General features: G+C 44.5%; 1 protein-coding gene across 3 annotated transcripts in view; it reads right to left on the bottom strand.

Moving 5' to 3' along the window:
- L3mbtl4 (L3MBTL histone methyl-lysine binding protein 4) overlaps nucleotides 1–17,579 on the bottom strand; it is a 472,751-nt gene that overhangs the window by 319,518 nt on the left and 135,654 nt on the right. For all 3 annotated transcript variants that reach the window (XM_031368651.1, XM_031368654.1, XM_031368653.1), the window contains one exon: nucleotides 14,482–14,573. In XM_031368651.1, coding sequence (XP_031224511.1) covers nucleotides 14,482–14,573 — 92 coding nt within the window. The remainder of the gene's footprint in view (nucleotides 1–14,481; nucleotides 14,574–17,579) is intronic.

Genomic DNA, 17,579 nt, shown 5'->3' with positions numbered 1-17,579 from the left:
AGGAGCTCCAGAGCCATCTGAGGAGAAGCTAACACCCAGGAGCTCCAGAGTCATCTGAGGAGAAGCTACCACCCAGGAGCTCCAGAGCCATCTGAGGAGAGGCTAACACCCAGGAGCTCCAGAGCCATCTGAGGAGGCGCTAACACCCAGGAGCTCCAGAGCCATCTGAGGAGGAGCTAACACCCCGGAGCTCCAGAGCCATCTGAGGAGAAGCTAACACCCCGGAGCTCCAGAGCCATCTGAGGAGAAGCTACCACCCAGGAGCTCCAGAGCCATCTGAGGAGAAGCTACCACCCAGGAGCTCCAGAGCCATCTGAGGAGAAGCTAACACCCAGGAGCTCCAGAGTCATCTGAGGAGAAGCTAACACTTACTGTCATAGCCAGCAACCAATGATGGTAAGTTAGAGTTCTTTCAGGAATGGGAAATAAGAACATTCATGTGGCAAAAGTATACCTGACATGATTCTGCAGACGTGGCAGTCAACTGCAGGCTAGACACAGTTCTAAGCGCACACTGAGAGCTGCACACTAAATCATCATCAAGGCCCTGTGGAGTTGCTGTGTACATTTTGTGAATGAGGTGCCCAAGGCCAAACAATTCCAGGGGTAGTTCACCACCATGGGCTGTAAACAACCTTGACCATCATCACGGCTACTGATTTAAGACATTTGTCATTTAAAATTTTTATTCTACACTTAAAGCTGTAGTTAGACATTTAAATACAGAAAATTATCAACTGAGTATTTTGTGTACGGCTATCAAATGTTCCCAGATGCCAAAATTTGAAAACATTCTTGAAAAGTATTAAAAAGAATTCGTGATGCCATTAGGCTGAAGGTTGTACAATTAAGACAAGTGTCATGAAGCCTTGGAGCTAACCATCTGACTAGGTCTCCCTACAACCAAATACAGAAATGTTTGAAGAGGAGAAAGTGATGTAGTCCAGTGAAATACAACACAGCTGTCAAAAAGGCACGGCTCAGACCTGGGCTGGCAGAAGTGGCCAAGAGCCTTGAAGAATATAAAGCAGATACAACACACAGGGCAAACAAGTATGCTGTGCTTCGCTTCATTAGAAACACACTGGGGCTGAACCACCTGCCCTCGTCAGGGTTTCGATTCCTGTACAAAACACCATGACCAAGAAGCAAGTTGGGATAGGAAAGGATTTATTCAGCTTACACTTCCTCATTGCTGTTCATCACCAAAGGAAATCAGGTCAGGAACTCACATAGGGTAGGAACCTGGAGGCAGGAGCTGATGCAGAAGCCATGGAGGGGAACTACTTACTAGATTGCTTCCCCTGGCGTGCTCAGCTTGCTTTCTTATAGAACCCAGGACTACCAGCCCAGGGATGGCACCACCCACAAGAGGCCCTCCCATCCTTGATCACTAATTGAGAAGATGCTGGATCTCCTGGAAGCATTTTCTCAAGGGAGGTTCCTTTCTCTGTGATAACTCCAGCTTGTGTCAAGTTGACACACAAAACCGGCCAGCATATGACCTATGAGCAGAAAGAGGCTCAGAGTTCTCTAATTGAATCCATTTATGTAGCCTGTCAGCACAAAGCTTTGGCTCCCAGCTTAAACTTTGACCTGTGCTCTTTACTATTGATGTTAGAAGTTTTAAAAGTTGCAATGGTTTGGGCAGAAAGTATGAGAACCTTGACTAGCACAGAGCAGGGATGGGCACCAGAGGAGGGGCCAGATCTGCTCTCTCTTCAGGAGGTGAGAAGGCAGTGCCTGACCACTGGTGGCTGGCCAAGCAGCAAGGTGTCACCTGACACTGAGGCTTCAGGCCTGGGAGAGGGGCCCAGATTTTTCTTATTGTGACAATTTGTACTTTTTGTAGAGTGCTCATTTTACCTAGTGAAGCTGTCAAAGACCCTGAATAGCTCTCTCACCTACACACAGTTATGGCTACTCTCCAGTTCTAAACTTTCTGATACATTCCTACTCTGTCTTCAGTGTTCTTCTGAAAGTCTCAGAATGAATCATGGAAAAAGGGTGCTTGCTGCAAGGTAGCAGAAGCCTGGGATGTGTTCATCACAACTTCCTGCCTCCTCTTCAGGAAATTTTATGTTTTTTTAACCTAAGCTTACAGAGATGCTGGCTCCTGAGTGCCAGAATTCAGCTTCACCACCCAGGACTGAAGAGAACTTTTAAATCTAATTTTTTTTATTATGCATTAGTTAGAATTTGAAAAGCCTCCTTATACTTTGTTTTGAGTCAAACCTTGCTTTGTACTTAGCCTTACAGGTTCAGACAGATGCCCCTAGTTTTTTGTTTGATTTTTCTCCTATTTTAATCACAAGGAAAATGAAGAATTAAAAAAAAAAAAACCTATGTACAGTACACACAGAGAAAATTCTCATGCACAAAAATGACTTTCTCTACTCTTGTTCAGATTTTGCCTTGTACAGTTGTTTCTAGTGGTACTGCAACCACAGCAGCCTTGATGTCTTCAGGGGCTCTAGGACTCCACCAAGATATTGAGACAACTACAGGTGTATCAATTAAAAAATACCACCAATATCATTTATTAGCTATCCAAAGGTCTATGACACACACACACACATGTACACACACACACACACACACACACACACACACACACACACAGAGCAGATAAGAGCCACATGGATGCCCTTGAAGAGGATGTCATTACTTTATCCAACTCTGGACTACAAGATATATCTGAGAGATCAAAAAAGCGAGCCCAGCCTTCACAGCTGCTGGATATTGTAGCCACACAGGCAAAGCGGCTCCTTAGGCTCCGACTTCTGCTCTCTCAAAGTGATGTCATCTTTGCCAGCTCCTTCTCGGACAAGCAGTGGATGATGACTTATGTAACATATCACTGCTGGCTCCCGAGCCTCGCTCAGTTGAGACGGCAGAATGATTGCATAGTCTAAGCTTCTATATTAGAGGCTCTCTCTGTCATTTCAACCATTTCCCAAAGATAAATTCTGAACTCCCAATCTTAAATTGTCACCAAGATTATACAAAGAGGTGTTCCTTAACAGACAACATGGAATTTGGGAATGAACCAAAGTATAATTTAATAAGTTCATACAATTCTGAATGGCCTTCCGAGGATTCATCCTGCTGAAACCTTAGGTATGGAATCCTCATTTCCACAGAAGTTTGTATATACAGTCAACATTTAAATATGTATCATAACTAATGAATGAACTACAGTCTCAGAAACGGGTGAACAAATAAAGAACACATTTCAGAACAAGTGACAACCAGCTGGCTCCAGGCTATCTGAGCTCAACAAAGCCAAGGAATCCAGACAGCACATGCCAAGGCCTTCACCCAGAGAATGTTTTGAATAACTTCTGTGATGGATTTACCATTCCTCAAATGTATTCCAAGCATCTTCTGCCCTGGTGCCTAAAACAATGACTCCACATCTGCCCCCTCCCCCAAGATGACTTAACTATTCTGGGGCAGAGTGGAGGGCAAGAGTATCAGGTGTATTGACAATATACATTTCCTCCAGTTACAGGGTGGAGTGTCTGCCCTTGATTCCAGATGCTGCTCTTTTCTTGCTGAATTCGCCTCTTCTGAAGAAGAGCTTGACACTCAGCTTCCAGCTAGTGGTGTAGATAAGCCACTGTTGCCGGAGCTTTGAGCCTCATCTAGGAACAAAAGTGAAGCCCTGGGTGGGTGGCTGGGTGGGTCTAACCTTCACATCAGCTACAGCTATTTCATAGCAGCTTTGTTGCTTTGACTCTTACAATTTCAAAGAAGGGAATTCTAGCTATAGAAAAGTAACCGAGCCATGAGATCAGGGCATCTCTTCGCATTTGCACCAAAACTAAAGGCTATGGAGATTATGAGAGATGTGTTAGTTGGGGATCTTCCTGAGGTTTAGGTCCTTTGCAATTAATCAGCCCAAAGAGGTCACATCATAGAAAAATACTCTATTTTTAAACCTGCTCCATTTGATTTAAATATCAATGAAACAACTGAATACAATGCATAAAATGTTATCAATTTTTTCCTTCAGGGAAAACTGCTAACCACCAGTACATTCCTCTTTAAACTGGAATCTAGAAAATACATACAGAACAAACATTTAAAACCAGGCAAAGGAGCAAATGCTGTGGCCAATCAGGAGGACGAGCTCTGTGGCCAATCAATCAGGAGGACGAGCTCTGTGGCCAATCAATCAGGAAGACGAGCTCTGTGGCCAATCAATCAGGAGGACGAGCTCTGTGGCCAATCAGGAGGACGAGCTCTGTGGCCAATCAGGAGGACGAGCTCTGTGGCCAATCAGGAGGGCGAGCTCTGTGGCCAATCAGGAGGACGAGCTCTGTGGCCAATCAGGAGGACGAGCTCTGTGGCCAATCAGGAGGACGAGCTGAGACGCTGATTTCTTCCGGATATCTTGAAGTTCAGGTGGTTCTCAGCACTCTGTATGACTGCTAAGGGAGCTAGGCATGGTAACCATGTGGCTTGTGATATTTAATATGGTGCCCAAGAAGGATCTATATGAATAGTCTGGTGCTGTTTAGAGGGACTATCAAATTATTGGGCAGAATGTTCAATACGCAAAAGCTTGACATACTCAGACTTCATTTTAAGCAGCAACAACAACAACCACACATACACACACACACACACACACACATACACACACGTGCGCGCGCGTGCACACACACACACACACACACACCTTTTCAGGTTCCATTTTACAAATGGAGATATTTTGTAAAATTAGATTTTAAAAATACAATTAGTACCAAGTAAAGATGTTAAATTCTGTCTGATGGGGGCTATCTATTCTGTTCTATTCATTTTTCATTCATCCAAGTGGTAAGTCTCAAGAACAGGAGTGTGAACAAACAAGGGTGAGCCAGTAGGTGCCCTATTTACTGGGAGTCCTAAATGAATGTAACCCTCCATCCCAGAAAAGACTGGAACTTTTCTAAAAGTAAAAAAAATATTGATTTCTAGAATCATGTTATATTATAACAAATTTTCTGAGTGACAGCATAAGAGGAAAATGCAGTCAGTAGTGTGGAGGGCAGAGATGGCAACTGGAAGGTAGAGCAAGAAGGAACATGGTGTGTTTCTGCCTGGTTTACAAAAATAAAGACATCAAGTAAAGATGAACAAGTTTTATTCTCAGCATGAAGAAAAATCCACATGTGGCCAGGTATAAAGTTAGGAGAGGGAACTAGTGAGGGGAGAGAACACAGAGGAGTGTCCGTGCATCCATCAGCAGGAAGGTGCCAGCTGAGTGAGGAAGGGAAGACTCAAGTCAGGCACAGAACAGAGATGAGGACCAGAGCATCCTTAATGAACAGACCAGCCAGAAAAGAGACCATGGCCTAGAGTTGAGGCCTGACCAGGCAGCAGGAGTCTAGGCAGATGGGTCCACTGTAACTGTGAATGAAGCAGGTTCAGAGCACAGGGAGACACCAACACTAAGAGTCTGAGAAGAAGGGGCTCAGAGCTAAAGGAAGTATAGGAAATCCTCACACTTAACAAGGTGAAGCCTGTGCCAGACACTGCCAAAAGCTCAAAAGATTATCCCAGGGAATTAGGCCATTGTGTTTCCAGCTAAAGAGAAAAGTCAAAGGGGTGTGTCACAGAGCTGTCTCCATGAAGTAACTGAAGGGGGGCCAGAGGGGCTTGGTAAGTAGCACCAGTGAGAAAAAACAAAAAGAGGCAAAGAAGGGAGAGAGGGGAGGGAGGGAGAGAAGGAGAGAGGGAGGGACAGAGGGGGAGGGAGACATGGAGAGAAAAAGGGAGGCAATGGTGAAACTCAGCAAGTCTCCAAGGACTTTACAACTCCCCAAGATAGAGAGGGGGAGGGCGGGGAGAGAGACAGACTGGGGGGGGAGAGAGGGAGAGGGAGAGAGAGAAAGAGAGGGAGAGGGAGAGAAAGACAGAGAGAGAGGGAGGGAGAGGGAGAGAGAAAGAGAGAGAGAGGAGAGAGAGAGACAGAGAGAGAGGGAGGGAGAGGGAGAGAGAAAGAGAGAGAGGAGAGAGAGAGGGAAGAAGGGAGAGAGAGAGGAGAGAGAGGGAGGGAGAGAGAGAGGGAGAGGGAGGGAGAGAGAGGAGAGAAAGAGAGAGAGAGGGAGGGAGAGGGAGAGAGAGAGAGGAGAGAGAGGGAAGAAGGGAGAGAGAGAGGAGAGAGAGGGAGAGAGAGAAACAGAGGGGGAGAGGGAGGGAGAGAGAGGAGAGAAAGAGAGAGGGAGAGAGAGAGGGAGAGAGAGAGGGAGAGAGAGAGGGAGAGAGAGAGAGAGAGAGGGAGAGAGAGAAACAGAGGGGGAGAGGGAGGGAGAGGGAGGGAGAGAAAGGGAGAGAGAGGGAAAGACAAAGAGGGAGAGGGAGAGAGAGAAGGAGAGAGAGAGAGAGAGGGAGAGGGAGGGAGAGAGAGAGGGAGAGAGAAAGGGAGAGAGAGGGGGAGAGAGAGCAGGAGAGGGAGAGAGGGAAGGAGAGAGAGGAGAGAGAAAGATAGAGAGGAGAGAGAGGGAAGAAGGGAGAGAGAGAGGAGAGAGAGGGAGAGAGAAAGAGAGAGAGACAGAGAGAGGAGAGAGAGGGAAGGAGGGAGAGAGAGGAGAGAGAGGGAGAGAGAGGGAGAGAGAGAGAAAGAGAGAGAGGATTGAGAGAGGGAGAGAGAGAGAGGGAGAGGGAGAGAGAGAGGGGGGAAGAAGGGAAAGGGAGAGACAGACAGAGGGGGGAGAGAGAGAGAAAGAGAGAGGGAGGAAGGGAGAGAGAGAGGAGAGAGAGAAAGAGAGGGGGGGGGTCCTTAGCAAAACAAATTAAATAGCTTCAAAATTCGGGCTCTGGATATCTCTCCACTAGCAAAGTACCACATGCCTGAACCCCAGAGCTGGGACAGAGTTAACAAGCAGATTCCTAGGGCTTGCTGGACAGCTGCTCTAATTAAATAGGGGAACTCTAGATTCTGTGAAAGTTTTTGTCTCAAATAACTTGTGGACAGTGGAAAGTAATTGAGGAAGACACCCAATGACATCCTCTGGGACCCAATGCCACTTTCTAGCCTCTACATGCACATAAGCAAGAACACACACACACACACACACACACACACACACACCAGGGGAGCCTCCATGTGCACATAGCAGAAGCACACATGGGCATGTGTGTGCACACAGAGATACACATACTACATACACATAAGCAAGAACACATATGCATGCATGCACACACACACATCAGAGGAGCCTCCACATACACATACACAAGAGTGTACACAGGCACACACATACACACCATATGCACATACACAAGAATGCACATAGGCACACACACACATATTTAGGGGTAGTTCTGTTCTTAGCCTGTTCCTGATCAATTGGTACTTGATCTATCAGTAAAGAAGCCATGGTCCAATTGCTGGGTAGAAGGAACAGGCAGGCCTTCTGAGTCCCTACAGGCAAGCTGACAGACGTAGCAAGAAAGGAACGGGAGATGTCCACCATGCTTCAGAGGGATAAGAGCTGACCAGCTATGTGAGATCTTAGGAAAAGCGGCCTAGGAACTGGCAGGAGGTACTTAGGGGAGTGGAGACTTCACTACATCCTGTGGGATAGACACAGGGGAGACTGACAAACTGCCTCCAGGGGCTGCGCAGAGTCAGCTTGGACATGAGATCATGAGAGAGTAGAGGAATACAAGAAGGGTGGGGCAATGAGTTGCTGACACAAGTTAAACCCAAGGCCAAGAGCAGCTGTTGTCTTCAGGAGGGAATTAACTTAGGAGGCTTGATATGTGCTTTACCCTGGAACCCTGGGGTCATTTCTGCAGGTAGTTTCAGCCAACGGTATGAGTAATTATAGACCATGGTACTAAGTTTGGGGTCAAAGAGATTTACAAATTCAAGAAATGAAAGCAAGAGATCTAAAATATCAAAAAGCTGGATGAGCGGAGTCCAGGCAACATCTGTTCTTAAACATAGAACAGATTTAGGAGAAGGGCCAAAAGAACAGAACCACTGGAATGCAGAGCATAGAGTGAATGATGGAGCTAGAGCTCAGGGGAGGAGCTAGCTAGTGGGCAACAAGACCATTTCCATTACAGAACGGCCACGAAATGCTCTGAGTAACACAGTACGTATGCAGGAAGTCTCGGGAACCTTATTCATAAACGCATTAGTGGCATTATGGAAACCGTGGACGAAGTCTGGGGACTAAGAGCTACTGTCTGAGGATCAAGAAGTGCCCTGATGACAGATCTAGAAGGAAACTTAGACCAGGCAGTGTCTGCCTGCCTGAGCCTACGGATTTGCCATACCACCAACATGCAAGGCTACATGGTCCTTATCCAGCAGTGTGTGACTTCTGGGGTGGACATGAGCCTCCAGGGAGAAGCTGTGCATCATGTATGAGAGATGATAATGAGCTCACAAGGGGGCTGAGGACCGCAGTTAGAGAATGGCTCACAAGAAACCCAGGACACTGAGGCTGATTAGGGCAAATGTGGAGCCAGAGGGAGAAAGTGGAACAACTGTTAGCTGTGCTAGGCGAACATGCAAAATTCTGTGGGTACATCGAGAAAAGATACCCAGGCCCTCCTCTGCAGAAGGGGTTCAATGATGGCACACACAACGTGAACATGGAAGTAAAAGGGAATCAGTGGCCCATGGCAGCACTGCCATTGAAGGATGCTGAAAAAATATCACAGATTGGGAACGTTGCTGAGTGCGGAGAGAAGTGCAAAGAAAGTGTGAAAGAAGGAAGCTAAGCCAGAATAGAAACAGCAGGAACCACACAGCATAAATAGCAAAGGATTGGCAGGGTCAGGAGGGAGTGTTAAAATTCAGAGGTGTGGGGGGGGGCACTCACACTCCTGAAGGAGGGAGATGATGGCTGGATGAAGGGTACCAGCATATCAGGGAGAAGCCGCAGTGCAAGCTGACCACGTAGAGGAGAGAGCCATGAGCCACTGAAGAAATCGTATCATTTGTTCTTTCATTAGCTGGGGTTACAAAGGTCAGGACCATCCCAGTGTGTGCTCAGGCCAGAGGCACGCACAGCCTAGGCACTGGAGAGAACAGAAACTGCAGCAGGCAGGAGAGAACAGAAACTGCAGCAGGCAGGACGATACCTCAGAGCTATTTATGTGCAGGTACTGACGAAGAAGCTATGTCCTCAGGCATGGCTGACAAGATTGGGCAGATGTGCGTACCTGCAGCATCCTAAGATGAGAAGGTTATCCTCCTTTATTAGGGTGAGCCAGTGTCATCACAGGGTCCTTATCAGAGGGAGGCAGGGACACCAGAGAAGGAGCTATGACACCACAAAAAGCAGAGATTAGCGTGTTCTGGCTTACAAGCCAAGGGGTGTGGGTGGCCTGCGAGCTACGGAGGTAGGTAGGAAGAGACTCTCCCCAAGTGATGCAGAAGGAAGGAAAATCTTCCAGACACTTCAGACTGCTGACCTTTCAAACTGTCAGAGAGTAAACCCGTGTTTCAGATGACTAAGTGTGCTCCAATTTGATACAGCAGCAATGGGACCTGATACTGCATCTTAGCTACATGTGACCAAGATAAACCACTATGACTAAGCTAACAAATATGTAAGGAAGTCGAAGATACTTTCAAGTTTTCTAATAACTAGCTTTATTTTGTTCTGAAACACCAAAATGTCTTTTAAAGCACAGAAGTATGTCTTTCTTGCTGGTGCCTAATTCTTCATTTTGCCTATTTTACCAGCAACCCAACTCTGGCTGGTAAGACAGGAGCAGTGCATAGGACAAAAGGCAGAACAGCCTGTAAGCTGGAGACAGGGATGTGGAGTGTAGGGAGGCTTGATGTTCAGCGCTAGAGGTACGCCCATGAGCAGGCAGTATAGATGTTCAGCGCTAGAGGTACGCCCATGAGCAGACAGTATATTGTTTTCTGTCATAGGGGAAGGTAGACAGCAGGCGCTGGCATCTTGTCTTTGTGTTACTTCCACAGAACAGTGAGGATGCTGTCCCAAAGCTATCACTCCCATCTTAGCAAGCTGGCCAGGGTGGTTCTCAGTAACTCTACGTACAGAAGCCAAAGTAAGCAGGCTTCCAAAAAGACAGGGGCTTCAGGAGCAGGGCCAGTCTTTCCAGGTAAACAGAAACAAATGTGGATAAAGACTGGACAGTCAAGCAGGAGTCCGTTCTGGAGCAGCTTGACACACCCAGATAAGCTGTGACCAACTTCAGGGGCTTCAGTTCCAGACAGATAAGGAGAGCTGGAGGCAGGGAGCAAAGAGGAAAAGAATGTCTGAGGAAGATGCATGGGTAAGAGTGATGGTGGGAAGGACAGCAAGGAACATTTCAATACCAACCTTAACACAGATTAAAAAAAACAAACAAAAACAGTATTTCAGTTTTCAGATGAAATGAGGATAGAGATCGCATGTCTCAACAGTAATAAAGGGAAAGTGTCTTTAAACGTGCTCTCAACAGCAGGTGTTTATATTCTTGATTACGCTTTAACCCAGATGGTAAAATAGATTGTAACATATGAAACAATCAACTTGGTCTTATGCTAAAAGACATTTAAATTAGACAGGTAGATATGAGGAAAATATGTGTACAAATAAAATAGGCACACTTTCCTTACATTAATGTACATATGTTTTTATGGTTGAATACATATCTGATTTTCAGGGTGTGTGTGTGTGTGTGTGTGTGTTTAAGTCTCCATGTAGCTTTGGTATATCTTCTAGAACTTGAATATTAGGTTAGAAGCCACATTAGCAGTGAGCCACTACTTTAATGTCCTTAGAATAGTTATCCAGGCAAGAAATGCAAACTACTTTGTTCTATTTTTAACACTCAGAGGCCAAAGAACCTCATCACAGTAGCTGGCATGAACAACATTATTATAATATTTGCACACTGAAAGGAAGATTAACAGTTGAGTGTCAATATAAAATTGAGTTCATCTCCCTTTTGGAAGGCTGACACGAACCTTCTGTCTTTTTGATGGCACTGAAACTTTCAATTACAAGCTTGTGTATTCATCTTAAAGTGCAAGTGCCATGCTCAAATGATGTCAGATCCATAGCACAAAGCATCTCCAGTTACTGAGAAATCAAGGCAAAATCAGTAGCTTCATTCTTCCCTCGCTCAGGGTTAGACAAGCCCTGGACACTCTCCTTCAGAATGTCTCCTGAGATCATCACTTATGTGGTCTGTGAGTGGGGAATGTACCTGCCTCACATTGTTGCTATTCTCTCTCTCTCTCTCTCTCTCTCTCTCTCTCTCTCTCTCTCTCTCTCTCTCTCTTTCTATCTCTATCTATCTATCTCTGTCTCTCTTCCTTTCCTTTCTTCCTCCCCTCCCTCCTCCCCCCCTTTTCTTATCCAATTTTTTCTTTTATCCAAGTTTTGTATCATTTCCAAAAATGATCCAAAATATTATTTCTCCCCTTCCTCTCCTCCTTCCAACTCCTCCCTTGTCTTTCTTCATCCTTTCTCTCATAATCATGGCCTCTTTTCCTTTAATTATTACTGTTTTACACAGAGAGAGATAAGCTCATAAATACATCAATGCCTAATAACACGTGCCGGGTTATTTCTTCTTTCCCAACTAAACAATAAGAGTCTGAGAAATGTCGTTAACCCCTCGGTGAATTGCACTCTCTACACCATTATATGGCACACTCAGAGCCTTAAACATGAGTGACTTTCTGTCAGATTAGAAGGAAAGATAAAGGCAGCTGCCATGTCCAGTGGACCTTTCTGCAATACACTAACACTTTGCTGCTGTCTTCAGAGTTGACGTATGTTAAAGTTCAGCCATATTTCACAATTGTCTCACCAGCCAAAGACCCATGAATGAGTTTCCTCTGCTGACCACCCCGCTCCTCTTGCCTGCCACTCAATGCCTCTCTCCACAGGGAACTGACAACCTTCCCCTCAGTAAGTGCTTTCTGCTATCACTTCTGCTACCACTACCTCCTCTCCCTAAAACCCAAGGGACAAAAGCTTCATGCCTGACAGCCCAAACGCTTGATTCCCAACACTGCTGCCCTGATTTGCTTCAGGAGAAAAAGTCTTCCATTTTCCCCTGGGCGTCTTTTTCATTAACACCAAAGCCAGAGGGGAAATTTGGAGGAAAAAGCTTTCCTCTGCAAGCATGTCTTGCAATGGCCGATGGACCTTAAAGAATCTCCCAGAATAAACTAATGATAGTAATACGTCCTCAGTCTTTGCTGAAGAAACACAGGAGAGGGACAGAGAATCTGATACTTTGTTCCCTCCAGCCTAAATTCATCTTTCTTTGCTAACTCCTTCGCTGGATGCCAATGCCCTGATACCTGATACCTTAAGCCTAGCCCTGGGTCCCTGATCTGAGGACACACCACTGGTCTGATTCCTAGAGCACCTGCCTAGTATTTATGATGGCGTTATTGGCTCACAAAGTTTTGATGGGATAAACACCCTAAATCTCATCAAGCAACAGCAAAAAACAGGTTCTTAAGATCCTGAGTAGTACGCAGGATCTAGATATTCCTTACAGCTCCAAGGCAACAGACCTCAGAGCTGCACAGAGAATAACACAGAGGCTTCTTGGTTCGCTTTTCCTGCCCTGCCCCCTGGGATTCTGCTTTGGTAGGTCTCCGGAATATTAGCTCTTCTGTGTTCTCCCTCTGAGAAGTAGGCTTGTTTCAAACCTCTGCACTAAATGCTTTCAGTTTCTGTGGTTCAACTTTACATTATTTTATTATGGAAGCCTATAGTAAAAACAAAAAACAAATGTTTCTATTTGTTTACTGTCAGGTGCCAGGATTTGGGGGTCTCTCTCTCTTTTTCCATTTATTTATTTATATTTATTCACTTTATATCCTGTACGCAGACCTCTCTCCTCCCAGCTCTCCCCTCCCCCAACACATGGTCATTCTGCCATAACCCTCCCCTTTACATCTCAGAATGGGGAGATCTCTCCCTGCTGGATACCAACCCAGCCTGGTGCCTCAAGTCACCACAACACTAAGCTCACCCTCTTCCACTAAGACCAAACAAGGTACACCAGTTAGGAGACTAGGATCCACAGGCAGGCAACAGAGTGAGAGACAGCCCCTGCTCTAGTTGTCGGAGGACCCCTATGAAGGCAAAGGTACACATCTGCTATATATGTGTAAGGGGCACAGGTCCAGTCCATGTATGCTTTGGTTGGTGGTTCAGTCTCTGGGAGCCCCCAAGGGTTGACTCTGTTGGTCTTTCTGTGGAGTCCCTTTCAACTGACTTCCTGAGCTCTACCTATATGGTATGAGCTATGGATATGTCTCTGCATATGCTTTGGCCAGCTGGTGGGTGGAGCCTCTCAGAGACAGTCATGCTCAACTCCTGTCTGAATCTGGGCTACTCTTTTTCCTTCCTCTTTAATGTCCTTTTCTCCCCATCCATTGATACATCCACAATTATAAATACCGGTCCTCTCACCAGCAACAGCTTCTGGAAGCATCACAGTAGATGCCATGGGAAATAGAGCACTCACAAGGTTCACCTCTTACGGCAGGTTGAACTACAGCATAATGATGTAAATTATGAGTACAGAGATTCCCTGTACACAACCACAAGGGCTCTGGTGCCCAAGTTCTCAATCCATCAAGCCTGTCCTAGTGGGAATGGTGTGATCCAGGGCTTTCACTATCTTTTCTAACATCCCTTCCATCTACTACTGTCTCTCATCATTCAAAATAAGACTGAAGGGGATTGCAACCCCATAGAAAGTACAATATTAATTATCTGGACCACCCAGAACTTCCAGAGACTAAACCACCAACCAAAGAGTACACATGGAGCGATCCATGGCTCCAGCTACATATGTAGCAGAGGATGACCTTATCTGGCATCAATGGGAGGGGAGGCTCTTGGTCCTGTGGAGGTTTGATGCCCTAGCATAGGGGGATGCTAGAGTAGTGAGGAGGGAGTGGGTGAGTGGGTGGGGGAGCTCCCTCATAGATGCAAAGTGGAGGAGAGAGAGAGAGGGAATGGGATGGGGATGTGTGGAGGGGCTACTGGGAAGGGGATGTCATTTGAAATGTAAATGAATAAAATGATTAATAAAAAAGGAAAATAGACCTTTGCAACATAACCCTTGAATGGACATAAACAATTGAGACTCACTAAGGAAAATGAAGATTTGATGATTGACACATAAGAAAGTGATAGTTATGTACAGATCACATTCTATATACTTTACTTGTTCAACTTATCTACTTCTTCAAGAATCCAAGAAGGGAGGGAGGTACCTCTCCTGCCTTTCAGGTGAGGAAACTGTGGCACAGAGAGGTTGAATGATTTGCCCAGGGTCACAGAGATGGTAGGTAGCAGTCCCGGGCTGCACACCCAGCTCCAGTAAACTCTGAAACCCTAACATTTTGGATGAGTTTGATTGGTCATTTTTTTAGCTGTGCCAGTAACTAGTTGGTAAACTATTGAGGCAAATGGTTTCATTTCAATTAAATTTCCAAATTAAATCTCCTTGAAAAGATTTAAGGCTGACCTTGGAAAACAGTTCCACTGGTGCGGCCACAGCATTCTCCTCTCTCAAGTACTGCTCCCAGGACCAGGTTTCCTGTGTGGTCACAGAAGATTCTAGAAGAGAAAAAAAAGAGACACTCTCCTTGAAGCAGTCTTTGATGAAATACGTTTTAAAAGCAGGCTGTTTATGCTGAATATCAGAACAGCCACAACTACTGTGAACATTGTCCCTCATTTCCTGTGAACAGTCTGTCACTTTCCCCCATCAGTGACTCCACGATGAGTGTTCCCTGTCAGGAATCGAGCTCAGGGACACAAGTCAAATGGGATATAGTTGGCATCCATAAAGACCCTAGCATAGGCACCTAACCAATTCGGTTGACTCTGAGGGAAATGGCCTGAAGACTTGTGATCTGCTTTTCCCTCATCCATGCTGCTTTTGGTGGGTGTCAGTGGTATAAACATCAGAAGGCAATGTGGCAACACTTGTCAACAGCCTTGATATGCTTCTACTTGGGACTTGGCAATTCTTCTTCTAGGAATTTGTCTCAATAGACTCACAGTAGACAACCCAGGGGATAAAACACAGGACTTCTGCTAGTTCTCCAGAAAGCAACAAAACACTAGAAATAAACTAAACGTCCATCAAGGAGATAATTAGATGCTTTTTATAGACATAGCACTTAATAATAAGTCACAGCTGTCTCATAGCATCCAAAGGTCATGCAAATAATACACTACTAAGGAGTGGGAGCGCAGCTTAGAAAACAGAGCTATTTTTTGGTAAATGTGGTAGATGAAAAGTGAGATGAAAATTACAGAAATCATATTTTACATGAAATCAGCTTTAAGTCATAGGATCATGAATAATTAATTTTCCTATGTTCCTCATGACTTATTTTTTTGACTTACCAAATTTTGTAGATGAATATTTGAGAACTGAAATTCAAACTTACCATTTTTAAGTAACAAAAATTCAGCAAAAAAACCAACAATGTCTTTAAAATTGCAGTCTGTGCCTCTAGAGTTATCATTGAAGAAAGTGGCTATGTGCTAATAAAAGTCGATTGTAAAGTGTACACCAGCAGAAGTGCAAAGACAAAAAATAGAATTAACATGGGGGAAGGTTAAATCAACACACATACACACACATATGTAACACACACACAACACATACATATGTAACAAATCCATACATAACACATACACAAACACACACATAACACATGTATGTAACATATAACATATATATGTGACACATATGTAACACACATAATACATGCATACATATGTAACACATGTGTAACATATATGGAACAAGCACATATATAACACACATATGTAATACATCCACATGTAACCTATACACATAACACACATATATGTAACACACATGTAGCACACATAATACATACATATGTCACACACCCATATGTAACACACACATGCACACATATACATAACACACAAACACATATATATGTACATATATATGTATATATATAAAACATACATATGCACCAAACATACATATAACACAAACATATGTAACACATTCATACATAACACACACACACACACCATACCATGCCATACACCACAAACACACACACACCACACACCTACCATATACACTAGAAACCACATACCATACACACATGCACACATACCACACACACACATACCATACACACACACCACACATAAACACATGCCACACATACCCCATACCACACACATCACACATATATCACACACATACACATGCATACCACATACCACACACACACATACCACACACCACACATACAGACACACACACCACACACCACAACATAAACACACCACGTACCACACACACACACCACACACACAAACACACCACACACCACACACCAAACACACACACACACATACCACACACATACACAGATATATTACATACATATCACACACACACACACACATATATTTGTACCCTAAAAATTTAATGTGATTGACAGTTACAAATTAAATGTTAAAAATAAATTAGAAACATAAACATATAAGCTACATATGTATGTATGAATGCACGTATGTATGTATTACTCATCTAATCACATATTTATAAAACACTTTCTGTGTTCTAGGCAGTACACAAATATATGCCAACAAATGCAAACATACTCACATAGAAAAGAAATTAGAGCAGAATATTAGCAGCAGTTGTTTATGGATAGTGCAATTCATGTAAGTATTCATTTGCTATTGCATTATCAACAGTCAAAATACCCTACAAGGATTATTACTTTAACAGAGAGAGAGAGAGATAAAGAGAGACAGAGGCACAGAGAGGGAGGGAGGGAGGGGAAGAGGGACGGGGAGAGGGAGGAGAAGAGGGAGAGGGAGACTTGAAGATTCAGATATAAAAGGGCTGAGGCTGAGTGTTAAGCAAATGAAGAAAGTGCAGAGGGAAATATGCTAGAACTGTATCCACTTGGCCATGACAGACAGTGACACTGAAATCTCCCTGGACACTAAGACAACCCGATGGGACAACCAACAGCAACCTCCTGCTATGCAGGGATGATTCGCATAGACACTTAATTTTTACATGCAAGCTTAAATTCTGTGTGAGCCTCCTACTATACGAAGAGGAGCAATGTCTAAAGTGTGACCCTGTGTCCAGTAGGTGAGAAACACATAATACACATCATTTCCCTTCAATGCTTGTGTAGATCATTGACAACAAAGGTTTAAATTTGGACAACTTAGGCATAAAGCATGAACATTAACATCTACTTCTCTTGGTCACAGCATTGGGGACTTGATACTAAAAACACTGCTCAAGTGTGACAAAGCTGTGCTATCATCACACAAGCCTTAACAGAATTGTGACTGGTGAGTTTGACTAGTTCTTCTGGCATTACCCAGCCATTTTAACTTGAGCCTAGGTGCCTGCAGCTCCTTGGCCCATCATGCTGCTAACAGTGCTGCTGCTGCTTCAGTATCTCACAACATGAGATGTTTTCATCCGCTTCGCAGAGAAGGGATGTGACAAAGCCTGATGGCATTCCAGGAAGATTATTCAACTCCCCTGTTTTCACACAAGCATTTTACTGCGTTACCATTATGTGCTTT

The sequence above is a fragment of the Mastomys coucha genome, unplaced genomic scaffold, assembly GCF_008632895.1.
Source record: "Mastomys coucha isolate ucsf_1 unplaced genomic scaffold, UCSF_Mcou_1 pScaffold14, whole genome shotgun sequence".
NCBI lineage: Eukaryota > Metazoa > Chordata > Mammalia > Rodentia > Muridae > Mastomys > Mastomys coucha.
This window is presented reverse-complemented; position numbering and strand designations above follow the sequence as displayed.